Here is a 27,937-nt window from a genome sequence, read left to right as displayed (position 1 = left end):
ACACTGATAAAATCAGCAGCAGTGTTTCCTCTCAAACTGCGGAGTGGCAACTTCAGTCCTTTTGACCCAAGCTGAGGCTTGCGTGCCCTGCTAATTCTGTATGAGGAACATGACAAGCTGAGCAGTTAGTCCTTATCTAAGTAAGTCAGGATAATTACCCTGAAAGAGCACTCTATCAGTACAGATCAGGCAGCACAGATTTTCACTTACTCTCAGATACTGCACAAAAGTACCACACCTCCCCTCATGAGGTTACAACTGGCCCAGACATTTGTAGGGAAGGAAAGAGACTGTTTAAGGAAGAAAAATAAAAAATAACAGCGGGAGAAAGAAGATCATCTTGAATGGCCTGCCACTGCTTTTTCAGTGATTCCGGTTTTCATCATCATCTTTTACTTTGTAAAGGCTTCAACGATGATAATAAAAGAACCCTATCACACAATTGAGAAAAAAAAATAAATTACACAAGTAGTTACACCTGATCTTCAAAAAATCATGACTAGGGCTGTTTGCTGACCCAGCAAACATAGCTCAGGTAGAAACGCCTACTAGGAAAAAAAAAAGCAAAGAGACACAATAGAAAAACAGCCATGAGATAAAAATGCCTCTTTCTGTGTCATTCTCATCATCCAGTATCCTACAGAATCCTTGCCATCACTCAAGTTTTGTAAGGAATTATTTCTTCTAAGGCATACATCTCTTACTAAGCCTGGAGTAAGGAAACAAGGTAAGTTAAAGCCTCAGAATTAAATGGGTCAGTCTTGGAACATTTTTTTCTAGATATGACATGTCACCCAGTCTGGCTAGAGTTGCAGTGATTTACAGTAAATATAACATCTCTGAACTAATTAGAAATTATGGGATGTGACCACCAATGATGAGCAGGAGAAAATGTAAAAATTAGCAGGAGCTCAAGAATTTAATTTAAAAATCCGATCTAACCTCACTGTTTCTGGTGACATTTCCATGAAAACAGAGAATGATCTAGACACTGTTTCTTCTTTCCCCAAGTAAAATCCACTCTAAATCACCCTCCCATCAGATTCATGCAATGCTGAAAATTTTTGAGTCTTTATTCTTATTATTTAATTTAAACAAGATGGGAAAAGAGCAGCACCTTTTAAAAAAACCCTGTTGTGTGCTATACAGGATAAACAGGTGAGGTTTAAAAAAAGTTTATATATGTACATATACACACATACACTAAACCAAATTAAAACCAAAAAAACTTGTGAGGAGGTCATTTTCAACAAAGAAGAAAGCCTTATTCCACATCAAGCAAAAGCACCACAAATTAAGATTAGAGTGCACAATCACATGTAGTGCAGATACCAAAACTAGCCTGGGTCCTGGAAGCAGTGGAGCTACAGCAGGACAGAGCTCCATGAGGGCCATCTCATCCCACTCCTTGGCACAAGCAAGTGCCTTCAGGAAGGTGAGCTACACAGGCACTGCCACTGCCTGCTTTGCCTCCGGCAGTTTTGGCAGATGCCACAAAACGGAGCAAACTGGTGATGATAGGAGACCCAGAGCTGAGCTACAGACTGATTTAGCTACAGTATTTCCGTAACAGAGGCTTCTGAATTCCCCCATTTCTCTTGGGTGCTCCCTGTTGCTACTGCCTGCTTCAGTCACAGAGCAGACAGCTCCTGATTACGTATTTGTGCACTGAGGTTCCCATTCTTGCGTACCTGCACCTTTTCTTGTCTCTCTTCCACCCCACAACCCACTTCTGTTTCTTCCAGGCTGAGAGGGTAATAAAATTAGGAAGGGGCACATATAACTAACTAAGGGAAACTGTCAATAACCAAATGCAGCTTAAAAAATAAAAACAATTCTTAAAAAAAAAAAAAACAAAACAAACAAACAAAAAAACAAACCAAAAAACAACAACAATTAAAAAACCTGTTCAAGTTCTGCAGACTTCTGGCGGGCTTTGGTCGTTTAGCCCAGAGGTCTTTGTCTTCAGGACCTTCAGGCTAAACTGTCTCGACTGGCAAGAAGCACGCAGTACATGATAAAATTCTGACTAAAAGAAAAAAGTAGTAAGGGCTGGGGGAGAAGAGGCCCTAACACGGAAAGCCCAGAGCCCAGCAGCAGCGCTCATGCCACACGGTAGGCTTTGAGGAGGGTGAATTCCTTCCTGTTGGTGCGAGCTGCCCAGATGAAAAGAGCAGCTGCCATGAACTGCAAAGGCGCCGACACGCAGGCGAGGCAGAAGGACCAGCCGAATTCGCCCCTCACATCCTCCGGCAGAGGCAGCTTCCTGTGGAGCAGCTCAATCCCAGCCACGTAGCAGCCAACGAGGCCCAGCGTACACAGCCCTGGGGAAGGAAGCGGCAAAGCACAGTGAGCTCACCCAGGGGCACTCCTGAGCCTCTGGAGGAGGATGGCAGGACGCTCACCTGCTAGGAAATGCAGGACCCCGGTGGCAATGGCCGGGTAAAGGCTGCGACAGGCACAAGCACAGAGCCCGATCAGAGCCCCGAAGCACATGAGGCCGATGCTGACAAAGGGCAGGAGAAACTGCAATCGCCAGAGATCTGCACGTGAAAGAAACACACGAGTCAAGTTTGCTGAAGATAGGCTAGAAAAAGATCTTCTCCCACCATCTCACGTTCCCTTCTACCCTGCTCTTCCTGTTCCATCAGACATTCTACATTCATAGTCAAAAAGGACCAAAGATTCCACTGAAACAGAAAGAACCTAATTTGTTAACTCACAAATCCCTGTACAGCAGTCATAGCCAAACCCCTCCTAACACATCTATGTTTTCCTTTTAAACTTTGACCTACTGCCTTGTGCAACTGTAAAAAAAACAGTAAATGGTGAGCAAGACCAAGAAAGACAGAGGCTTTTCTCACTAGTGACTGAAGTTGAGAAACAACTTGTTTTAATTCTACTTGTTTATCTGCCAGAAGTGAAAGACACTTACAAGTCCGATTCAAATCCGTGCCACTGTTGTGATTTCCAGGCTCTATGTACTTTTCTACAAACTGATCGGAGAGGGAGAAACTGATGCAATTTGTAGTCATATCAGTTTCTGGAGGGTGGAAAAAAAGAAAAAGTTGCCATTAGGTTGTCTCCCCTCAACCCTTCTTCCCCTCTTCTTCCCTCCTTTCCCAATGATTTGAGCTAGTAAGTTCCTCAGAGTTCCGTTTATAAAAAAAAAAAACAAAACTCTCCAAACAGATCTGTAGATGCTTTCCTACCATGTAGTTGGCACAATGTATCTGTTATGAGGTACTGCACTAAGGGATAGCATTCCAACACGCAGAATCTTTAAGCCTCCCTGGATTATCCAGAGAATTGTATCATGTGTAACAGATTGGCAAAGTAATGTGGTGGTATATGATGCTCAACTATGTTGCGTCATACTCTAGAGCTCAGGGTCCCTTAACTAAGGTTTGCTTATCTCCACACGCTGAACGTGGTCTCGTACTACCAGTTAAATCAAAAATGGGACAGGAAGGCCTATTTAAAGAACATGAAGGATGTGCTTCTTTACACTAAGTTTCTACCTCAGATTTTACTTTGAGAATACTATTGAGCAGAACTGGTTTAAGTGTCTTCCAAAATAAGTATTTTCATGAGAGGGAAAAAAAAAAAAAAAAGGTCTTTCACATATGTTTTTTTCTCCACAAATTGTAGTTGAAAGTACATCTTTAAGAGGGTTCAAAATGAAGGAGGGAGGTCACAGATACAGCAAGTACCCAAAACTGACTTTGAAGCATTTAAAATTATTGTTTACCACACATTTTATCCCTCAACGATTTAAAAAAATTATACAAATATTTCACTCTATGTCCATTCAAGGGGTCCAAGGTGTGCTGATGCAATGGTGGGATATTTGTGACGTGAACAAAGTGAATGACTAGCGAAAAGGAATGAGAGCCTCCTTGATAAAGTAGTGTCTTTATTCCATTGCTGGACCCCAGGATCTGTCCTAAAAAGACAGTAACTGGTAGAGCAACTATATATGTATGCCCAACTGGACAGCAGAGGCAAAAATAAAAATCAAGCTTGTAAGACTAAATTTAGATCAAGTGTCATATGTCAAAACCAGAAACTGCAGCACTGACAGCCACAGACCATTTTGCCCTTTGCTTCTTCAAAAAGCTGAACTGCCTTTATTAAACATCCAACCAACAAAACCAAAGAGCTAGAAATAAGCCTCTTGGAGGAACAAAGCGGCACGAATCTGTTCTGAGGAAGTCAGCGCACCGCACCCCAGGGAAGCCAGGGAAGGAGATACCTGGTGGGCTGTACCAGTGAGAGTTCTTGGGTACAGTGATGCACCTCCGCCACAATCCAACCGTGCCGTTGCAGCGGAAGAGCGCATCCGTGTACGTCTTCTCATCAGCATCTTTGCTGACAAACTCCTCCCAGATGCTTCTACCGGCTTCGCTAACGTTCTCGGCTGGGGACAGGGTGTGGTACTCGTACCAGAAGTCGGTGCCGATGGAGGCTGCCATGTAGATGGTGGAGATGAGGCTGAGCACGCAGGCGATCACCAGCGCTGTGGCAAACCGGTTATCCATCATGGCGCCCTGCGTGGGAACACGGGGACAGGTGAGCAACGCTCCTGGAGGCACAACCTCATCCCGTACTCGAGACATCGGCCCCCTCCTGCAAGGTCCCCTCAGGATCTGCACGCGTCCCTTTTCCTACCTGCTATAATCCAAGGAACACTGAGCAAACGTACAGCGCTGGCCGGCATGCGCCAGATCTGCGAGTTCCAAGCAGGGATAATATCCCGCCGAGTATGCTCTCCAGCCACACCGCACTGCCTGCAACCGACAGAACAACACCAACTCGTGCCCAAAGCAGATGCCACAGCTCGCTGCCATTTGTGATCCTGACTGTAGGGAACGTCAGAGACTCCATCCACAACGCCCTGGAAGAAGACTTAGCTTTCCTTAAGAGATTATCAAGGGTAGAAGCTATTTTTAGCCTGCCACCCCATACGGCTTTCACAGCTTGTGTTTACAGCAAAACCAAGAACCATAGGCACGCCAAAAAAGCCCTTCCAGGCTGCTCACAAAAGGCAGCCATGCCAAGGTGCTGGAATGCCTTTAGGGAAGAGAGAAATCTATCTAGGCGCTAGAGACAGAACATGAAGGAAGCACTGGATGACAAGTTTGGAAATTATGATAAATGCTGCAAAAATACCACAATATATACTGTGGTATTTCTGAAGACCTAGAACAATGCAGGGGGGTGCCCTGTTCCATGGGAAAAATGGGACAACACTGAAAGGCCTTCATGTGCTCCCACAAGGCCTTTGCTCTGTGTCCCTCTCTTAGGGGTCATCTATGCCCTTCTTTGTGGGGTCATGCTCCCAAATGGCATAGATTCAGGGTCAAAGGAGGCAGGGGGAAAATACAAATACCACACATGCTTATGACAATACCATGACTTTAATGAGTACTGATTGGTAATACAAGAAATGCTTTGTGGCTGCAATACACCAGAGGAGTCCTCTCAGATGCCAGTTGTTCTCATGCGCTTTCTGTGCTTGATTAAATTTAGGGATAATTATGAATCAGTCTTGAGGCACTTGCCAGAAAAAAAAAAAAATTGAAACTAGCTCAGCAGCTAGAGGTAGGCTGGTGGCAGGAGCTACTATCTAATCAGCTCTTGTCTACTGCTTGCTCTACCTCCCTTCTCCCACACACTTTGATCAAAATATTTTGGTCTACTTTCTTTGCAACTGAAGGAACCGCAACTGGAAACAGCAAGTGCCTTAAACCTCAACATTCACAAGGAAAAAACAGTGAAGTGCCTCGAGTCAGACTTGTCAGTACGAAATTATGAACTAAGAAACAAGCTGCAAATTAAAGAAGGAAATATCAAAGACACCAATGTTTGCTGTGAACAATACCACTCATTTCTTTTCCTCTCCATCTGCTCCTCTGTTTGTCTGAAACTGGCTAACAAGGGGGAGAAATTATGTGTTCCCATATAATTTCCTATGCTTCATTTCCATATTAAATGAGGCACACTCTCTGCAATATCCATCCTTGAACTGCATCCTTAGCGATGAGAAAGAATAGAACTGATTTGTGGTGAACTGACAAGAAACACCCATTTGAAATACTGCAAAGTTTGCACACCACAACTGTACTTATAGAATAATCAACAAGCTGTGAACTTCTTAAGATAATAGAAATATTGACAGGGAGAACACATCGTATCCAGGTTTATTTATGGGGAAAACATAGAATCAAGCCCAGACTTGGAAGCAAATCCTCTGTGCAGTGGTTATGTACTTCCACTCTCCTTCGATATCCCAGCATCTTGCTCCAGGTACACGGGATAGGGCCAGCAGGTTGCTGTATAGCTCTGACCTCACCATTCAGCCATACTGAGCTGACTGAGGGATCCCCGCCCTCTCATTCAGCACCCCGAAGCAAACAGGGCAAGTGGCACCTGCAGGGCCAAAGCTCCTGCCCAGCTGATCCTGAGCAGATCACTCTCAGAGCAAGCAGCAGAACAGGCTGCTGAGCAGGCTGGTCTGGATTTTCCACTACATTGCAATCACATCTACTGCAAGAGGAACCCTCTGCAACAGACTCCTCTCTTTACAAAGGACTTTGTCTGGGTGGAAGGATCACAACAATCCACGAACTCCATCCTCAGAGCAGAGTCTGGTGAAAAAGAATATAACCAGGGCATTATTGGGCCACTGATGTGCTGTCACTACCTTTCCATAGAAATGCTGACAATGACAAAGCCCTATCAAATTTATACCTAACACAAAGAAAAGAACTGGCCCAAAAGTCTTACTTTCAGTTACATATCCCTGCTGCCACGTGCAGAACACTGGTGCTGGCAGGATCCCTAAGAGATCACCATTAAAAAACAACCACACACTTCTGGACCAGCCTTCTGTGTGCTGGTGTGCTGTGAACATGGCAGAGCTGATGTCAGCTGGCAACCAAGGGCAGTTCATAGGCAAAATGAAGGCTTAATCACCAAGCAGCAAATTAAAGCATTGCCCAATGTTCTTTAACCACTTGGTAAAAGGGACATGGCAATCTACTGCCACTTGTCATGGAACTGCAGGCATAGCTAGAGAGCAGCCAAGGGGGCTACAGACCCCAAAATCTAGAGGGTGGCTTTGTGCGGCATTTGTCCCAAAATGACTTTCAGTATGGACAGGACAGTGACAAGGCAAGAATGGACCCCAAACTCCTTACAGTAAAGCCCCCCGCTCAGTGCTTCTGCCTAACACTTCAGCTACTTACAAAGAAGATGAAGAACTCTACAACACTTCATGCAAAGTTTGAACCAGTTTTTCCTGCCAGTGGAGAGGACTTGACTACCCTGCCCATTCACTGTGCATCTTCATTTACAGGAGACACACTCCTCCTTAAATGAGGTGTCCCTTCAAAAGAGAGAACCATCCTGACAGCCCCAGGCTGAGCTCAAAGGGAGCAGCGAGCTCAGTCAATAAGAAATAGTTACCAGAGAAGTCCACGAGGAAACACACTGCGTGTTTATGGGATTAATGCCACGCTTTACAAAAGATTCTGTGCAGAACAGCGTGTAGGAAGTGCTTTAGAATAAACTTACTTATGAAAAAAATAACATTACTACTACCAAAGACGACACTAATTATAGAGACATAAAGATTGATAACAAATAAAAATGCTTGTTATCCACAGGCTGTCAACAAGAGCCTTCATTGTTTTAATAGGTTTGTTCACATAGCTCTGACAGCATGTTTTTGTCTAACAGGAGAAGTTATTTCAAAGAAGTTACAGCTGAAACTAAGCTATGCAACGAATTTAAGATAACACTGGGTGGTTGTAAACAGGCAAAAGTGTTTAATGAGATACTGCAATTATATTCCTTTTCTAAAAGGAGTAAGAAACATAAAAAATTTTAAATTTTCAAACAATAGAATTTTTGGAAAAAAGCTCAAAAAAGAGATGGTAAGGGCCAAACTGGAAGCAATACTCAACAGGATGGCTAGATTGCATGCACTTCAAAGAAGGGGAAAACAAAGAGGACAAGTCAGCAGAGTTGGGAAAGAAAAAACAGAGAACAGAACGAAAACAAATTATTCTGGCAAAAAATCAACTCTAAGACTGATGACTGGACAGTCTTTGTAAGAAGTTACTGTACCATGACAGAAGAGAATACAAAAACACGCAGATTTTTATCTTGTTGCTGCGGTCACTCCTTTCGGCCAACTGTGGGTCACCACATTTAAGAAACTCCTTTTACATGACATCACAAAAGAGTCCCTGCTGCATTCGCTGGCATTCTCTCAGGAAACATCCTAGCAATCAAGAAGGGATTAGACAGAAGGCCTACAAGAGGGTGCAAATACGGGGAGAGGGCTGGAAACTGCACCAAGCTGGACTATCCGTCCTATATTCAGGGCAACAAAAGGTTAGGAAAGATCATTACCAAACACGTTCTTACCTTCGGAAATGCTCAGAGTCCCTCAGGACACACAGCTCCGAGGATTCCAGGTCTCTTCAGAGGCACAGTGTTGTTTGGGTCCTGTGGCCAGCGCAGAGCATGAAACGCGAACTTCCCTTCTGCCCTGACTGTTCCATTCATTCAGCTTCTCCCACACCACCAGTTCACAAGTGATCTACAAGAGAAGAGCAAACCGAATAGTAAGCCGACATCATCATTTTACTCTGAAATTACTTCACAGACATCTCCCAGCGCGATCACTAACAAAAAAAAAAAAAAAAAAAAAAAAAAAAAAAAAAAAAATTAGATGGACAGGGGAAATTACTTGAAAAGCCCTCAGGCCAAGACCACCTGTCCCTGCAGGACCGGCCCAGCACCGGGCCGGGCCGACCGCGCATCCCCACGGAGCGCGACCGCCCCCGGGGGTCTCGGGCCTCCCAGGCGTCAGCCCCGCGTGGGGAGCGACAGCCGCAGGCCGACAGCAAAGCCAAGGGGAACACTCCGAGCCCTCAGCCCCGTCCCCCGCCTCAGCCCAATATCCCCTCACCGCCCGGCCCTACCCGGCCCGGCACCCCGCACCCACCGCCCATCGCCGCCGCCTCGCACCCGGCCCGGCCGCGCTTCCGCCCGCCGCGCCCGCCCGCGCGGGGCACGCTGGGAGATGTAGTTCTGCCGCGCCCTGCCGGAGGCGCCGGCCCCAGCAGCGCTGGCGGCTCCTCGCGATGGCTCATCACCCTGCCTGTGGGGAAATTCCTGCTCGGGTCCAGCCTGGACCTCCCCGGCACCGCGTCCTCTCCTCCTGTCGCTGTTTCTCCACAGCTGACCTCCACCCTCCTTTCGAGTTCTTTCTGTTTCTCTTGATTGCTTGTAAAAAATGGTGATGTGACGGCCTGGCTGAATGCCTTGAGAAAACGCCAAGTAAGAAGGAATAAAAAAAAATCAGGAAAAATTGTCCCTCCATCCCAGGTATACGAAACCACGGGGATTAAGAGGGCTCTTAAAAGTGGTTAACAACTCCCCCGGCTGAGCGACCAGCCCAGCCAGCCTTGGTTTTGCAAAACTCCAAACAAGCAAATATTCAGAAAAAAACCCTCAAAACACCCGAGGCTTTCACACCTCTGAGGACTTCGGGGGAATTATCCTGACCAACTCCTCTGCCAAACAGTCCGGAAGCATTTTTGTAGCAAGGTCAGAAACTAGGATGTAAGGGTGAAAGCAGTCATAGTAGAAACTTCTTGGGTTTGATGCAACATTAATTTTTAATTAAAAAAAATATTAGAAATTACATTTAATTTTAAAAATTTCCGGAGCATGGAGCTGTCTCACCACCACCTCATAATGTGACTGTCTACAATGACACATTTTGGGGTCTGTCTGCGATTTATCCTGAACTCTAAAATACTTGGCACCTTTCTCAATGGCCTGGAAGAAAGCAGAGTATTGCTGATAAACCTCACAGATGACACGAGAGAAGGGTAAATAATGACAGGGAGAAGGCACTGGGACAGGGTGACCTGATCATGTCGAAGCCAGGGCAAGCAAATATGCATTTCAATAAGGTCATTGATGAGCTCATTAATTTAAAAGCAAAGACTGGAGGCTATACTTACTCACAACTTTATAATAGAAAACACAAAATGAAAAGGAAAAATGTTGGTGGAGTACCAACCAACTGCCAAGACCTGGCCCCCTCAAAACCCCCCAAGTTTCCTGTAACCTCGGATGTACAAACTGAGAAATCACAAGGAAGAAAGAGGTGGTATCACATCTAGAATGGCTGCTGGCTCTGAAATAGCGTGTCTAGTTTTGATACATCAACACAGTAGAAATAAACCTAAAAAGGGATATGAAAATCACTGAGCAATTAGAAAACCTCTCTCAATGAAATATATCACAGAAGGTCAGTCAATTTAATTTACAGGAGAGGAGTTTATTTAAGGAGTTAATTTATTGAACTAAGGACTTGCAAGACTATAAAATACATGTAGTAGCAATAGGGAAGAAAAAAATTCAGGAACTTTTTTTCTGTCTATCTGGAAAGCTATGAAAGGTTGAAGCCAGAAAACATTACAAGAAAAAAGTCAACAAAACCCCCATGTATTCTAAGCCATGGTAAAAGCAGAATCTGAACCGTTTACTGTAAAGTGCAGTGAATTATCTAATACTGGCACGTTTTCAGTTTTTCTCCTAAAGATCTAATTTCATAAAAATGAAAATCAATTCTGAAAAACTTTGCAGTTTTTAACCATTTAATAATGGAAGTAGCAAACCATTGCTACTTCCATTATTAAATTAGGATACAGTGGCCTCTTCTTTTTCCTAATCTGCCCTGATCAATATGAAATGTACAGCTGCTCAAAAGCATCCAGAGTAAAGAGCTGCATTTTTATTTATTTAAAATCATATACTCTCTACAGATTTCACCTGGATTTTTTTTTTTTCCTGGAAAAATACCCTTCCATATAGTAAGAGTAACCCAATAAAAACATTACAAGTGAATGCACAGGGTCATTCCTTGCCAACAACTGTCTTTTTTCTTTTTTCTCTTCCTTTCACACCTCCTCACAACGTGCCTCAGCAGAACTGCTGGTTGATCAGTTTAGTTACAGAACAGGATCAGTTGGGAAGGTTTTAAAAGTAAAAGTTTGCTTTACTGTGCACAGGAAAGCACAAAGGGTATAATGCTGGGGGCTATGGCATAAATGCTGTTCCTGCTTTTTGCAAAAGTGACACTTCTTTAATTGCAGACCTGGATCACGAGCATTACTAACTTCTCAGTGAGTTTAACATCAGTGTGCTGCAAACAAAACAAACAAAACCAAACCCCCAATATGTTGCAAAAATAATTAAATTGTTTAGTACAAAATGTCTGTAACTTTAGTTCTCACAGTCTAAGGAAATAAGTAAGCATTTGTAGGAGGTGGCACCATCTATATGAAATGAATCTGATACAGGACAAAAAAAGAACAAAGCCTTCTTCATGTATCACATTCACATCAGGAGTTATTGATTCAGACCTGAAAAAGGTATTCAAAAATCTGCCTTTTTTTTCCCAAAACTACTGGTTGATTTACCCTCCCCCAACAAATATTCTCTTTGCAATAATAAAAGTGGCAGTTTTAGTTTTAGGCACCATCTATGAGCATTTTACACAGCCTGAGTGAGCAGAAAATCCCTTTGATTCCCCTCAGACCTCTTCACACAGTTTTCCTGGTTTTATTTCTGCCTTCTTTATTTTTCTTTAATATTTTTGTGGCATAGGACACAGTGGTATCATTTTCACAGACAGAAAACCTTCTAGATGTGCTTCTCCCAAATAGCATGACTAGCACTGGCGCATTATAATGATACCCATCCTCTATGCCAGTGGTCTCCAAACCTTTTTATCATGTACCTTGTCAGTGAAAACTTTTTGAGTAGGCACCCCTAATAAATGTAAATATTTTTTTAGAATTATACACATCTAGTACAGCACCAATAAATAATGTACATTATAAAACATAGACAAAAAATATACATTAAAAGAGGATGAGATAAATGGCAAGAAACAATAATCGATATTTAAAAATTAAGTGTACAAAAATATTTTCTTCCTGCACTGCATTTTGTAGACCGCTGCTCTCAGCATGAAACTATTTCAGTCTCTTCTGATGCATTGCCTCAGTGTCCATAATTTTACCTGAATAGATTCCACCCTTTCCTCTTTGTTCAGGGATGAAACATCCATTGGTTTGCCTTCATGTGGTTTCTTCTGAGCCTGCCTTCGACTAGCCATAGCATAGTAGGACAGTTTCAGCCAATTTAGTGTGAGTTTTCTGGTTTTTTTCTTTTTTAATTAGGTCTGTTTCTTACATGCTTTTTAAGTAAAATCATTCAGAAACGACTACACTTTATTTTATAGCCAAATGAACCTCTGTACTTTTCAGCATTTATCACTATTAATAATTTACAGATAGGCAGCTTATTTTATCTAGATGCCTGTGTTTATATAAAAGTCTATGTACGAGCTGAAATAAAATGACATTTAAACTAAGTGAGGGTGAAACAGAGGGTGTAAAACAACCACAGAAGAACAAAAAACCAAAAAATGCAAAAAACCAAGCCCCAAAGCCAACCACCTTGCAACCTGAAATGCTTCCATTGCAGAAATTTGTAAGGGGGAGATAGTGTGTTATACAAAGAAAATCAGCAAAACTGCCTGCTTCCTGTGCAGATATTTTTCCCACGAATTACATGACTACCTACCACTACCTACCACTACCTACCATACTTGTATCACAGGCAGTACAGAAGTCTGAACAAAGACATGAAAGCTTTTCCCTTGCTGCTGCTGGAAATACCTCCTCATTCCTATGAGGAAGATATAAGGAGTGATGCATACTCTGACCTGGCAGATGTCACAGGTGCATCTGAGAGAGGCAGAACCATCAGAGAAACACACAATTTAAAGCAGATCCGGCCAAATGCAGTGCCACCATCACAGTACCTGCTCTGAATGCCTGGTTACGAAAGTTAGGTTGGTTCTCAGGTTCAGCACTACTCAGCACACAGAAGCTTCATTCGTTCAGAGCTTTGTCAAGAGCTGGACAAGATGGGTATCCCAAATGGAAGAACATACATCTGAGCTAAACCAGCAGCTGGTTGCTTCAGCAGAAAATTTTTTTGGGAAAAGGGTTTGCATGTAACTGGTGAAGCCTGGGAGGAGGAAAATGCTGTGGCAATATAGGAGCAGGATGAGGAGAGGATGGAGACTGTCCTCCCGAGCTTTATGGAATATCTATGCAGGAGTGTTATGAGAGGAATTTCCATGTACTCAGTATTTTTGATAGCTTGGCTCTGTCTCAGGAAAGAGAGCCGTGGGAAGTGTGAGACCCTGCATGATGCCCTAAGTGAATCACTATCACATAAAAACACCCCAGACTACTGAAAAATATGCCTGCTGCTGCTCCACTCAGCTAATTACAGATCACTTTATTATTCATGACAACGCTTTAGATTATCTTCGCAAATCTGCCCAGATAACGAAGTGTCACGTGTGGATTATGGCAACGTACAGTGATACCATGAGTTGGCACAATTTTGTTTTCTGGTTATAGAGAAATGTGAGATGTTTTTCCCTGCCCTGACCGTGCAGTGGTCTGGGGGGGACAACAGGGACCTATCAAAAAGCTGGCCGGGATATTGGCAGATAAGTTGACCAATGGGAAATGTTGATGCGACTTTGGAAAGGACATTTAAAACTAAGCTGTGGCTCATCATCTCTCTCTGGCTTTGGAATCAGCCATGAGGTAACATCGTGGGTGGCGGCTGGGCCCGTGTTGGGCCCTGCTGCCCCTCTGTGCGGCCGGGCCGGGCCTCTGAGGGCCGCTGCCCGCACAGGGAGACCCTGGGCCGGCTGAGCCCCTTTCTCCTGCTGCTGGCAGGGAAGAGAGGCGGCTGCAGCTCGGCAGTGCGGGGCCATGTGCTCAGACCACGGCAGAAGGGGCCAAAACATGGCCCAGCTTAATCACCGCTGGCAGCAGAGAAAGAAAACCTGCAGCTCCATAACAACTCTGAGCTGAGCCGCCCTGGGTGAGACCGAGGAGTGGAAAAAAGGACATCTACCAGCTTCCTCCATCAACACAGCTTTGCGTTTTCTTCAACCTCATGCAGCTTCAGCGCTTGCACATGGCCCTTGCAGGCCCGGGCAGATTTAACCCTTTCCTAGTAACACGGAACTTTTAAAGCACAATTCTTCCTTGAGAGAAAGAAGAAAAGAAACAGAGACCAGAATGTATGTAGAACAGACACCGAATGAAGTCAGTTAGATTAGAAGTGAAAGAACTAATAATATTGGAATAGGATTGAAGAAGTGGACATTTTTAACTGGACTTTTCAAGGCAAATCATGGAGAAATGAACTGTTCTTTGCAGCATCTTAGTGTCATTGGGTAGAATGCTATTCTAATCAAAATTAAGGACTGATGTAATTGAGACTTAATTGAGAACTTTAAAGCCCCCACTCCTGGGTTAAAAGGAGGTCTCAGCCTTTGAGACAAAGATGATTTTAGACTAGAAGAAGTATTCGTAAATAATACCCCAGATACACTGAGAAGCTTTGCTGAGGGAACCTCACACTCTGAAAAAACTCCAGGCGGCAGCAGATGTGTGACATTGGGAGCACTGGATTGTTTTGTCTTATAGCAAATGTCTTCATAAAAGATCTTAGAAAGACTCTTCTCCTAAAGTAATGAGTGATTATGTCTAAATAGTGAAAAACTGACTGAAAAAATCCCAAGTTGTGTTTTTCTATGTTGTTCAATAAGAAAGTCAATAGTTTGTAAGAGGAGAGAAGTGTGTTTTAAAGTGTCATTCTGTTTTAGTTTAAGTTTTCTTTTTCTGAACTTTTTTTTTTTCCTTTCATTCTTTTAGTGTATGTTAATAAAATATTTTTGTTCATTTTTAAGCTTAAGCCTGCTTTAGTTTTTTTTCTCCTAATCTCTCCCTACCATAAAAAGAAAATTAATACTAGAACCCCTACATTAATGAGTGTTTCCACCCAGCTTTATTAAATCAAAACCATTACAAGAGACATCCCTAAGTCTGCTTAGAGCATTCAAGAAATACAGAGCAATTTCAGTAGAGCAGAGTTGGTCCCTGTTGGGAAAAGTTTACTATTTAATTTTTTATTTTAGTGGACATGGTTATTAATCTAAAGTAAGACAACATAGTGAGGAACCACAAACACAAGAATACATGGACATGAACTTATCTTTATGATGTAAACAATTTTTTATGTTTGCTCTGAGATAGAGAGGGAAGGAGTGAATTTCAAGGAGTATGAAGTAGTGTGCAATGGAGGGAAGAGAAGTTTGTGACTGATTTCTACAGCTTGTAACTGCTTGTAAGCTGTTATTTTCTAACTGCATGATAAAATAACATGTAGATCCACCTTTGCAAGAGAGGCAGAACTAGTGTAGAACTGACTGTAGAGTTCAGCTGGTCTCCTGCTCTAGTACTAATGGAAAGAGGAGGTCTCTATTTCCCACTGTTTCTTGGGGCAAAAAAAACCCCCAAAACCCAAAAGACAAAACCACCAAAAAAACCACCCCCTAAAACACATTCCTTGAAGCAGCAATAAGCAAAGATCACACAAAATTCACCTCTGCACTGAATTTATCAAACTTTTTTTTTGTAAAGTATAAGCTACTTGGGCACTTTTACACAAGTCTTGGCTGAAAACTCAGTATATTCTTTGCACTCTTCAGACGGTGAAAGGATGATTTTTAGCCTGTGTTTTCTTGCAGGTTTACACTTGATGTCGCTTGCATGCCAATTGCAATGTCCTCAATGCAACCTGATTTTAAGGGTTTCAGGGGTTTTGTTCTGTGCTTCCGTCTCCCATCTTTGCCAGGGAAGAAATAAACTGGCACACAAATCCATACTGTAACTGACCAGTGACAAGTCTCTTATAAAGAAAAACACTTCCAGCAGCAGTACCTACTCACTTTAAGCACCACAGAAGGGACTTTTACATTGAAAATAAGAATTGTGTTTTAGGCAATCAGGTGCAGGAGATTACTTCTAGAATAACAAAGAGGTATTTTACAAATATGTGGAGATTTTTTACTCTGATTCATGAGTGAATGAACTAAACAGAGTGACTGTCTCTTACTTAGAAGAGGATGTAATGATTTCTAGGGTGAATGCTTACAACTCACTTTGAGATGGCAGGAAGATGATTTTTAGCCTGTTATTCATTACAGGTTCGCATTTACATCTGTGGCATCCAAATCAATCATCTTAGCCGGGGTGTTTTGATACACCTTAATCCTTTTTCAGAGTTTGTGATGGCTGAATTACACACGCTAAGTTAATGCTTACACATTCCATAAAAATAGTCAGCCAGAGTCCATTTGTGCCCTACAGACAGGAAGGCAGTTGTGTATAAGTGGGTACTTATTAGACACCAGAATATCTACACATGAGCCAGTGCCCAGCTAAATACCCTTGCATCCAGCAGACAGTAATTTTACAGCAGCTTCTGCTTTTCCAGGTCTCTGGAAGTCTACCAGGCACCTGCTGCACAGGAGCACATAACCTGAGCAGTGGGGGAGTGAATCTGAATGCATCCAGAGTGCACTGGAGGGGCTAACTGGCTGTGCATGAAATCTGGAGTTGCTCTTTGCATGTGGAGACACATTTAGATGCAATCTGTCTGCCCGGGGACGCAGCACGCACCAGGAGGCGATTTCCTCAAAGCTTTGAGAATCCTGGAGGCCCGCCTGGTCTGTGAACATGCTGGTGGGAGGGAGAGGAAGGAGAAAATGAATTTATTTTTAGAAGAGAGGAAGGATGATGAAGACCAATAGTGCAGGTTTCAAATCAGTATGCACTGACAAAACCACAGTGAATTCAGTAGTTTTAGAAATGGGAATGTCTGTTTGATTTATGCGACGCTGAAAGGGGTGTCTGTAAGGTAAGCCACAGCTGGAGCAATACCGATACTGCAGATGAAAGATGAAGGAAAGCAGAGCTCGTTAAGACAAGTGAGTGGTGTATATAAGGAGAGCTCAAGAGCCCCGCAGGCTGTGCAACCAGAAGGAGAAGGAACAAACCACTGCTCTGGAGTCAAGGACTCTGGCTGATGTGGAAGGCTGTGCGGGGGATGAGAGCATCAAGTCAAGTTTCAAATAGCAGAAGACCATAAAACAGATTGGAAAACTGTTCTCAAAGTTTCTAATACATTCCTAAAGTTGGGTGTGGAGAATCCAGATGTAGGGGAATTGGAGGGGCTGCAGGGCAGGAGGGGCGCACTGGAAGAGCAGCCAAGAACCTGGGACCAACAAAGAACAACAGAGCCGAATGGACACAGGAGTTTTAAATGTTTCTCCCTATATATATTTATATGAGAGAATTACTTTCAAACAGAAAGCAACAATCTTAAACAGTCAAGTAAAGTAAAAACCTCCAAGCCTCACGAAAGCCAGACTTGCCCTGATGAACAATTTATACACAATGTTTTGAATATAGACAAAGGTTGGGACACCTGAATTCACTCTTCATGGGGTTCTTATAAACTGGTACAATCTCAAATGTCTTCAAACTACCAATATACTTTCCTTTAAAAAAAAAAAAAAAAAAAAAAGTTCAGAATCTCAATAACTACCTTCCCTCCACTTGAAAGAAAAGCAAAACCTGAAGCTGAAAAATGCAAAATAGAATCAGTAAAACTAAACCTGATTTTTAAAAAAGCCACATGCATTTATTCGGAAGGCAGGGTTTCGACTAATCAGATACTCTTGTTGCTTGTACATTGCCTATGTAGCTGGTTAAAAGTATAAAAATTACCTACCCACAAAACCGCTTTTCTCCTCCTCCCCCATCTCACCCTCATCTCTGCTCACTGATAAATGTTTCTAAAGAAGATCTGGAAGGGAAGGGTAGGGGAAGCTCAGAGGCTCTCACAGAGAGAGGATGAGGACAGCTGGGCCAGAAATGGAATTCCCCCAGCTGTCATCCACGGCTACAGTCACCTCCAACTACGACTACTACTATGATGACCAGTGCCAGAACCAGCACCTGCAACATATGTCTACTTTCCTCCCTATCCTTTATAGTGCCGTGTTCCTGGTGGGCATCATCGGCAACTCAGTCCTGATAGCGGCCTTGGTCTTCAAGCGACGGGTCCAGAGGCTGATTGACATCTTTATCATCAACCTTGCTACATCTGACTTCATCTTCCTCATCACGCTGCCTTTCTGGGTGGACATGGAGGTGTCGGACGAGGGCTGGAGGGTAGGATCTTTCCTCTGCAAAGCTAGTTCCTATGTCATCTCAGTCAACATGTACTGCAGCATCCTGCTCCTCACCTGCATGAGTGCCGACCGGTACCTCGCTATCATGCACCCCTCTATCGCGCGACGGGTCAGGAGGAGGTCCTATTCCACAGCCCTCTGCATCTGTGTCTGGTTGTTATCCTGCTGCTTAGGGATGCCAACTCTTTTGTCCAGAGAACTGAAGAAGCACTCTGGAAAGACTTACTGCGGAGACAAAGCCGTGACAGAAGGCAAACAGATCATGTCACTGATGCTTTTAATCCTGGCCTTCTTCTTCCCACTGTTGAGTATCTTAACCTTTTACTGCTCCATCACCAAGAGACTCTGTGTGCACTATCAAAAGGCTGGGAAACATGATAAGAAACTGAGAAAATCCATCAAGATCGTCTTCGTTGTAGTGGCAGCTTTTGTTGTCTCCTGGGTTCCTTTCAATCTTTTCAAGCTTATGGCCATTCTTTTGCAACTCCTAAAGCAGCCCGACTGTGTTTCTGGCACAGTTGCTCAGCTGGGCATAAAGGTGAGCAGTCCTTTTGCTTTTGCCAATAGCTGTGCCAACCCTTTCATTTATTTTTGTTTTGACAACTACATCCGCAGAGCCATGCTCCAGTGCCTCTGCCCACGGGTGAAAATCAGCAGCAACAGCTCTGATACCCTGGACACTCACCTGAGCCATTCCTTATCCAATTTTGTGGCAGGGGAGTGTGCCACCAGAAAGAGGAAGCGCTCTGTGTCCCTCTGACTGTGAGCTGGGACTGCGGAGGAGGGAACTTCTTTCCCCAAAGACAGCAGGAAAAGAAAAAGAGAGACCAGCAACAGAGGCAGATGCAAGAGTAATGCAACCAGTGCTTCAGGTGGGAGAGATGTTGCTTCCTTTTAAATGCAAATAAATGGAATATGAAACCTTAACTACTTTACAATGATTGCTGTTACGATGAACTGTGTAAATGTGAAACCATCATACCAAGAAATGGCTACAAATGCTTATGCTGGAACCACAGTACAAGTGTTACAAGCTACAGAGAAGAACCGCGTTATTCAATCAATGCCTCTCGGAGACAAGCTTTGAATTTATGTGTATATGGGTTTTTATTCTGTGCAAGAAAAGCAACCCGAGTGTTTCTTTTTGGTTCCTAGCTTGCCCACAAATAATTTGCAATGTCCTCAAAACAACCTGATCAATTCTGGGGTTTTTGGAGGTTTTTTGAACTTAGAAATCCAATATTTTAATGAATTTGTGTGTTACCAGTTGTCATAACTCGAGTCTTGTGCATTTTAAGTATCAGCTTCTTATTACAGCATTAAATCTTTAGTTTTAATCGTAATAATTAAAGTGTTTAGTCCCTCGGATTTCAGAAAAAAACCCGTAACTTGAAGGCAGAGAAACCAGGAGACAAGCAAAACCTTGCATTTAACCTTTCTCTTAAAGAAAAGAAGACAAACAAAAGCACACTTGTGCTTTTTAAGACTTTTTGGAGGACCTGACACAATTTCCAATCGCTTGGGTCAGAACTAAAGAGTTACTGCCTTCTACTAAGGAAAAGGAGAGAGTGAGTTCTAGAGTGCAAGGTTACACACCTGCAAACCTGCTAGAAGGCTTCAAAGGGAAGAGAGCTATGTCAGCTAACCCAGCTCATGAAAAAACTGTCTGGACAGCAGGGAAAGTCCAGTCCTGGAGACTGGACGATGGAAGCGGTATCCCTCCGATGTAACTGCAGCATGTGTACATTCACTATGCCTTCTCACACCTCTGTATTTTCTAAACATCTGTATGTAAATGGGAATAACTCTTTCGGGTGTTACAAATAAATCCTGGTGTTTGCATTTGGTATCGAACCTGGTTGAATGATTGAGCTGTTTAATGTCCGCAGAGAAGCAAGAGCAAGGGCAGCGCAAACCCAGAAACCAAGGTGTGCACATCCTGCCCAGCTCCCCAGCCAGTTCCACACTGGACCACTGGCTAGCAGAGCAGGTGGAGAGCTGGCTCTGCAGGTTCAGGGCAGGCAGAAGTATCTTTCAGCAACTGCTGCTGGCAGAGTGCTCTCTGGGATACACACCTGAGCTAAAATGGGGGTATCACAGAGATACACACAAGCTTTTTGCTTTCCCCTCCCTTCACTGCATTTGTATGTTTCCTCCCTCATTACCACTTCTAAAGGATTTTGTTTTTCTTACTCCACATGATAGACTTCCCCTCCCACCCCCACCTAACTGCCAAACTCCTTTTTCAGACTTACAGCTGCATGAACATCAGCTGTTCTCAGACCTGCCAGTGTTTGAGACCACTGTCAGTTCCATTTTTAGAGTTATAAAGTTTTAAATTTATTTGCAGTGACCCTCAGAAACTGCTGATCTCTTCTCAATCTCTTATCTTCTTTCTACATTTACAAGTATATGAGAGACCTTTTTAAGAAAAATAAGCCTAAGATTTGCCTTTCAACCAAGATATGATGTTTATTATAGAAGAAATCAGTAAAACAGACTTTTTCATTATTCCTCAGTCCCCACCCAAAGCACTACAATCCTTCAGAATACATCCAATCTACAAGACTTTAAATACTTCTAGTTGGAATTGAATAATTCCAGTTAGAAACTGCTGGTTTCTTTCTTTCTTTTTAATGCTTCAAAATACCAGATCAAATAGGAAAAATTACTAAGAAGTAAATTACATTTACTCATGCCTATAGCTTCAGTTTCTAGACAATAAACTTGATAAACATTGCCAGGCTTGAGGAGAATCACATAAAAATGCCACAGCAAAAGCTGCGCATGCGTAAAGAAATAAAATGTACAAGAGGCAGCTAATTTAGCAATGGAAAACTCATCAGATTCTTTCAGACTTTCATCCAAATTAGTGTAACTTATTTTCTTGTGAGCTGCAAGTCATTCAACACTTTCATGGCATGGTAAATATTATTTTCAATCTTGTTGTTGTTTTAAAGAAAAAACAACCTGCGCTTGAACTGCTTTACTTCAGGAACTTTTACTATTCCACATTAACATTTATTATTTGTTTGTTGGCACTAACTTATTTTAGGATGATACCAAAATTATTGTGATTGAAAGTATTTAATGTGATAGACTTGAATAATGTAAGAGGATGCCTATTTTATCTATGTTAAAAGAATTGAATGACAATAAATTGGTTTGCTATGTAAAATGGAAATAGTGCAGTTCTGACATGACACCTGACAAGTAAACTTACCTTGGCAAGTAAATTGAATTGGGCTTTTGCCCCACAATATTTATTATTTTAAAATAAATCCAGTATGATTGCAGTTAATAAATATAAATATGGTTTGGCTTTTTACAATCTAACTTCTGCTTTCATTGTCATGAAAAAGTAGCAAGGCATATACTAGAAAATCTGTCAGTGAGTCTGGATGGGAACATTCATCTGGCCATTCCACAAATGTTTTCATTATTTCAGAGATGCTTTTATATTCCCTTAGAATTTAATCAAGACTCTTAGAGGTTTTTAATGAAAACAACTATGTCACCAGTACCACCCCCAATCTAGAGCCTGATGCACTTTCTTGAGGTGTGCACAATCAAAGTTGAAGTGTCTTTGCTTCTTGATACAAATCAGGATCCTGTTAGATACATCTCCTGGTCTCCATTTTGGCTTGAATGAACTGGCAGTTCTCAGAAATAAAGTATTTCATCTCAACGCAAAGAAAAATTGTACCCAGACCTGATGCTTGCTTAAATAAGCAAAGAATTTTTGCAACCTTAATTTCAGCAGCAGATGTGATAACACTGACAACTACTCCACAGCTAGATGGAACTTTGAGTTGCAAGGACTGAGGAGAAAGTTACACAGGGAATAGCTTCAGACCCAGAATAAGCAGGGCAAACTTGCAACCCTCAGAACAAGAAGAGTGGAGCAGTCACTGTGTGGACTGACCCTGCACAAGTACTGCAGTAAGACTGACTCTTGGAAGCCAAGAGGAGAACTTCCACTGCCTTAGATGCTTCCAGATTTCATCTGCAGTTTCTTGTCCTTTCTGCTCCAGACCTGTGGGATGAAAAGCCCTGAACAGCATGTCTGTGCCTCTAATAGGGTTTCTAATAGGGTGGACTACAAAAAGAGCATTTCCTGACTTTGCAACGATATTGCAACGATGTATTTGTCGACTGCTACACGAGAACAGTAAGGTCGTTGACAAGAGAAGATTGGGGTTTTTTTCCCTTTGGTGCTTGGCAGGGCACATTGTACAGAGGTGTCATCTCATGGGTGGGAACACTTGCACACATTCCTAACAGCTACACTGTGTCTACTGGAATGCTAATTTGTTATTCCTGTAGGAGCACTTACATTCCTGAGGTCAGCAGGAACTTGTGAGTAGATCTCCAAACTGTAAGCACGAATCATTACACATCCCAAAATGTCAAACTGAAACACTTGGACTCAGTGCCCTTACAGGTCTTTCGCAGTCAAAATGATTCTGTGATTCTTTCTGGCTTAAAAGGCTTCACCCCGTTAAGGGGCACATTTCATAGTACATAAAGAGCAGAAAGCAGAGAGCCGCAATCCTGCAATGGCAAATCCATCACCTCAGGCTATTACCAAATACTGCATTCTGCATATTGTCAGAGAAAGGGTGATCAGTTCACGAACAGGAAGAAAGAACGAGCTACCTAAATCCACGAAGGATGGAAACATGCACTGGCGATGTGTTAAAAGGCCTCAGAAGTAATTGCAGTGTTCCCAAATGTCACACTCAGAGGTAGCTGGGAGCCCCTAGAAAACCAGAAAGGGCCCATGGTATCTCATCTAACATTTTAATATTTTACCACAAAGCCTGCGATTAGTGCACTCTAGGTCTCAATAACAACCCGAGCAGCTGCTCAGTTTGCAGGTGCAGGTGTTCAGGAAGCTGCTGGAGTCTTGCTGCAAGTAAAAGGAGCTTTTGGAATAGTCCAGTCTCACTAGATGACAGAAGGGGTTTGGCCCCAAGCATTTGGGCAGCTAAGACCTGAGCTCATAGCGCAGTAAAAGAATGCAAAATATGGGAGATGAGAAAGCAAGTGTATTGGGAACCAACAGCCTTCAAGAAGAAAGGCAGTCTTCCACCTCTGGGTTGGTAAAAAATTCCTGCCAAAGGCCAGGCTGCTTGTGTTGATTTTTTTTTTTTTTTTTTTTTTTTTTTTTTTTTTTTTTTTTTTTTTTAATCCCAATTCACCTCATTTATGTTTCAGGAACAGATTGCAGCAGCTTTGGAAATTGAGGCCACTTGTTATGGTTCGAGACAACCCAACATAATCAATATCAATCATCTAAAGATTGCATCGTGACCAAAATACATCTTTTCAAATTTCAAAACAGTTTCATAATTAATCAGAGGCCACATTCTTAGTCAGACTCTCCTGCTAAGTTTAGTAAGTAGACACATATCCTCTGCTGTTTACTTGTCACATTTTCTAGACGACAAGGGATTTTACAAGAGGCATCTCAGCAACAGAGCTGAAAAAGAACAGGCAAATGTTTCTCTTCAAATTTGGACTGCATTTAGCTGCTTTGGGGACTAGAGTGGCTCACAGGGAAGGTGAGGTGAGAATCCTATCTCAAAGAAGATGTTTCCCACAAGGAGAATTCAGAGGCTTTCATTTGTATTAGCGTCAGACCCTTGCAAAGCACTGATATCCAGAAAAGGTGAATTCTCACTTTCTAAACAGCAGATCCTTCAAAAGTGAAGTGGATTCAATAATATCAGGAAATAACTGGATGCATCCAAAGGTTGCTAGTCAATTCTGAAAAAAACCCCCCCTCAAACAACCCTCTGTCTTTCACTGTGCAGTGGAGTCCCCGGAATCTGATGCCCTCTTTCTTTCTTCACAGATAAAACTAGTTAATATGAATATAAAAGAACAGCTGTTTCTCAAAGGATGCCCTTTCTTTAACCCTCAATTTGAGGCAAAGAAAACCAGATTGTGAAACTGTGTGGCATCTGCTCAGAGAATGAAACTTGGTCAGTGGTTTTAAAATCCATCCAAATTTTCAGCCTCGCTTTAAAACTGTTACACAAAATGTCCAAAAAGTCAGACTTGAAATGCAAAGGGCAGCTTTTGCACTGAGAAACACCACGTATAAGTAAATACAGCACAAATGTTTGCCATATATAGTACCATGCCCCTGACTCGACCACTCAGGTGAGTTCTGTCTATACACTCACTGCCTAAAAAACTCTGTGACTACAACCACCATTTCCCCTGTCCCCATCCTCACTGCCCCTCCTCTGGGAACCACAGCAATTTGGAGAAAGTGTAGGGTAAGGCCACGATGATTTAGGCTTCTGTGTTCTCTGCTTTAGGCATCTCTGTTCCCTGCACTTCTCCCGTGGCTGTAAGGACAGGATAAACTGTGGTGGAAAAACACAACGGCTGAAGTGTCTGCTAACAGCTGTAGGATAACTGCCGGGGTCTGACAGAGTGCCTCATGCTCATGGAGAGGACAAATAGTGACATGCACCTTCTTCCTTTCTATCTGAAAAAAAAGCAAGCCTGTGTTCTGACTTATGCTCTAACAAGTGGCATTACCAGCACAGCTGGAGAAGACTGCAGGCAGTCGTCTGGCTCGCTAAGAGCAAACACTAAACAGGTTATTTCTCACGTGTATCTGTCAAAACCTGTATGGGAAGGCAGCTGTCCTTTATCCTCAGAACTCACAAAATTTACTGAAAATCAGGAGATGCCATGAAAATCTATTCAGGGATTCCTTTTACTTGCTTTTGAACCTGTAGGTTTACCCTTTAACCACATGCTTTCCTTGTACACACTGGATGGAAAACAAATATTCCTCTAAAAGGAAAGCTGAAGGGTTTTGAGGATATAACCACCTATTAGCATCACACATAGTCCACTCAGGGAATAGACATGCTGCCACATACCAGTTTAGGTGCTTCAAAACCAGGTGTTTTTTTTTGTGTGTGTGTGTGTGTGTTTTTTTTTTTTTTTTTTTTTTTTTTTTAATTGACTCAGTTATTTAAGTCAAGTTTGAGATTTGCTTCATCAAGGGAGTTATAAACCCCGGTACCCTGTGGCAGCAAATGCATGTACTGAAGTACTTTCTGCATTCATGCTCCATATTTTGATTTTATGTGTTATGACATGAGTCTGCAATGTCTGCATTTCCTGCCACCCCTCTTTGGTGGATACCTGCCAGTGAGCTGCCCGAAACACTTTAACAGTGCCTACTGTTCTTGTCTTTTGTCTTTTGATACAAGACTTTTTCTCTAGGTTTACAGAAAACAGTTGCCTGCACCATATTTCTAACACTGCACATGAGCTGGTGAAAATTACTGAGCTATGGGGAGTCAGTTCAACAGAGAAACATTTCTTTTCCTCTCTCCTTCACCCCCAAAGTGAACCCTCCACTATAATATGTGATGGAGCAAAAGGCGCTTACAAGTGAAGTGGAAAATTTTTAAACCTAACCGCTATTAAGAAGTCCTCAGAAGAAGGATGGGGTTTATATGAACAAAGGACATTTTTAGAAACACAGTTAGTCAGATTAACGACTGTTTCAGATGAAGCATTGCTTCTCAATAAATTGTAAAGCATTATATGTCATGTGCACGTATGTTGGTTTTATGTAGTAGATCTTTGTTTTTCTGGGGTACCAAAGTACTATTTGGAAAAACAAGTAACTACAAATAAAATTATCATTTCTCTCCCTCGAGCAAAATCTATCTGCTGTTTTTACAAACTAGGACTTCTATCAAGTCAGCCTCATCATTAGAATAATAAATGCCCTTTTGCAATATAAAAGCCACAAGCCTTTTCCTGACCAGAAAAGGCTTAATTAGTTACTTAGATTGCTAAAATAATTTATGTAGCTCCAAGAAGAAATAAGATATTTCCCACTTTCATGCTGAGCAAAGCAGCTCAGAAGTACAGGCAACCTAAAAGGCTGAATTAGCCAACAGCCACAGTGGCTGTTTAACTGACAAAAACAGCCCCAAGTCAAGGACAAAACAGCCTGTGACCATTAACGAGGTTTGATTTATGTGGGTTTCCTTCCTTAAACCCCCCCTGCCCAAACCCAAAAACAAAACGATAAAACTTTGGATTTAATTGGCCACAACTGAAAATAGATTACTCCTGCAGGTCACACAGCCAGGTTGGCTGTTTTACAGTTCTGTGCCCTCCAAATATCAAAGCCCATCTGAACACAGCTTTAGGGAGATGCTGCTGAAGGGAAGGTTACCTGGGAGGGTCTGTGCTCCGCTCGAAAGGGAGCAATCCGTCACTGGCAGGGCTTGTAACATCAGGCACCTCAGAGAAATGCAGGAGACAATGAGGCCTTTGGGAAGAAGAGAAAATGTTACAATCAGGAAGAAAAAATAACCATCTTGAAGTGTTTCTTCTAAGCTGGGAATTTAATTCACTTGTTTTCAAGCACTGGGTCACTCACACATTTCCCCTTACTCTGAAGTTTTTGTCTCTCAAGTGAACTGAGAATAAAACAGCCCCAATCCAACACTTGAACCCATTTAACAAGGATGTTACGGTAAACATGTATGGCAGCTGCACTTGTAAATATCTCTTCTATTGTTTATACAGTACTTGTAATATTTCAGCTGTTGTTGAGACCTTCAACAATCGGTGCAACTCGGGGTTGATAGCAAATCTTCTCTAAACCATTTCCGGATTCACGCCCGTATGGCAGCGAGCAGGTTAATGCTTCTCCCAACGAGGTACGGGGTGTACCTGATGCTGCGGGGTACATCTGAACATCACCATCTTATGGCACCGAGAAACTTTAATAAAGCAGTCTTGTCACAACTGCTGTCAAAACAGCTAGCTTGGACTTGTGCTGCAATTTTCTAGGTTTTTGAATAGCAAGGCCAGAAACACTTTAAGAAACATTTCACAAAGAAACACTTTGAGAAGTGGCCTGATACGGTAACGTGAGGGGTCACATATCACCCCTGCATCTAAATATAAATAAATCTGCAACGGGGCATCATCTGACTCGGCACACCCTTTCTCCACCACAAAAAAACCCCCTGTGTCTGCAAAGCACAGCGTGGTCACTGCACACCCAGACGAAAGGAGTCCCCACCTCTCTGGTGACCACGCAGGTAAGCGAGCAAACACATGCGAAAAACTTACAGCGTCTTACGGAAACAACATTCAAACACTCCCCACCCAACGCCGGCCCAGCTGCAGCCTCTCAGCCATAACCCTAACCCATGACTAAACACGCTTCCCATTCCGCGGGGCCAGGCGGCCAGCAGCGGGGAATTTACCTGTCCCAGCCTCACCAAAGAGCGGGATTGTGGCTGTAAAACTGCTCCTCCCTTCCTCCAGCCGCTCCTGCCCGCCTCCCAGAGCATTCCCCGCTGGGCTGGGCACCCCCCGTCCTCCCCGGGCGGCTGCTGCTGCCCGAGCGTGCCTGCGCTCCGTGTGCCGGAGGGCGCGGGGGATGGATGGGGGGAGCCCAGCCGGGCCCAGCCGGGCATCGCGTGCGAAGCGGCGGCGGCGGCGGTGCCGCTCTGAGTCAGCTCCCGCCCTGGGGCCGGCCCCGAGAGCGAAAGAGAGCGAAAGAGAGCGAAAGCGAGCGGGCGCTGACTGATCCCGGCCGCCCGCCCGGCACGCAAGGCTGCCGGTGTGCCGGCCGCTGCCTTCCTTGTGCCTTTTGTCCCCGACTGACTGTCACCACGTACCCGGGCACACGCGAGC

The 27,937-nt window shown here is 43.2% G+C and overlaps 2 protein-coding genes across 8 annotated transcripts; one reads left to right on the top strand and one right to left on the bottom strand.

Moving 5' to 3' along the window:
- Positions 1-896: 896 nt before the first annotated feature.
- CLDND1 (claudin domain containing 1) lies at positions 897-26,553 on the bottom strand. 7 transcript variants are annotated; one of them, XM_040056138.1, is made up of 7 exons: positions 9,020-9,074; positions 8,437-8,611; positions 4,672-4,790; positions 4,256-4,550; positions 2,936-3,043; positions 2,406-2,543; positions 897-2,324 (listed from the first exon to the last, which is right to left on the bottom strand). In XM_040056138.1, exons 4-7 carry the CDS (start codon positions 4,542-4,544, stop codon positions 2,104-2,106), a joined length of 756 nt encoding a protein of 251 aa, XP_039912072.1. In that variant the 5' UTR covers positions 4,545-4,550; positions 4,672-4,790; positions 8,437-8,611; positions 9,020-9,074; the 3' UTR covers positions 897-2,103. The 7 variants fall into 7 exon arrangements, with proteins under 7 accessions (XP_039912072.1, XP_039912074.1, XP_039912075.1 ...); XM_040056140.2 differs by lacking the exons at positions 4,672-4,790; positions 9,020-9,074 and adding an exon at positions 26,460-26,553; XM_040056141.2 differs by lacking the exons at positions 4,672-4,790; positions 9,020-9,074 and adding an exon at positions 16,656-16,673.
- GPR15 (G protein-coupled receptor 15) lies at positions 17,892-18,992 on the top strand. Its single transcript, XM_040056136.1, has one exon. The coding sequence runs from the start codon at positions 17,892-17,894 to the stop codon at positions 18,990-18,992; it is 1,101 nt and encodes a 366-aa protein (XP_039912070.1).
- Positions 26,554-27,937: the final 1,384 nt, after the last annotated feature.

The sequence above is a fragment of the Hirundo rustica genome, chromosome 2, assembly GCF_015227805.2.
Source record: "Hirundo rustica isolate bHirRus1 chromosome 2, bHirRus1.pri.v3, whole genome shotgun sequence".
In the NCBI taxonomy this organism is placed as follows: Eukaryota; Metazoa; Chordata; class Aves; order Passeriformes; family Hirundinidae; genus Hirundo; species Hirundo rustica.
Note: the sequence above shows the minus strand (reverse complement) of the source record. Positions and strands in the feature narration are given on the sequence as shown.

Bases quoted from the DNA above. Each gene is read 5' to 3' on its own strand.
- GPR15 (XM_040056136.1), top strand. From the start codon at position 17,892: ATGAGGACAGCTGGGCCAGAAATGGAATTCCCCCAGCTGTCATCCACG.
- CLDND1 (XM_040056140.2), bottom strand. From the start codon at position 4,544: ATGATGGATAACCGGTTTGCCACAGCGCTGGTGATCGCCTGCGTGCTC. The intron at 3,044-4,255 runs GTATCTCCTTCC...TCCACCCTCCAG, and splicing joins TCACTGGTACAGCCCACCAG to AAACTGATATGACTACAAAT. The intron at 2,544-2,935 runs GTAAGTGTCTTT...TTTCACGTGCAG, and splicing joins CACGGATTTGAATCGGACTT to ATCTCTGGCGATTGCAGTTT.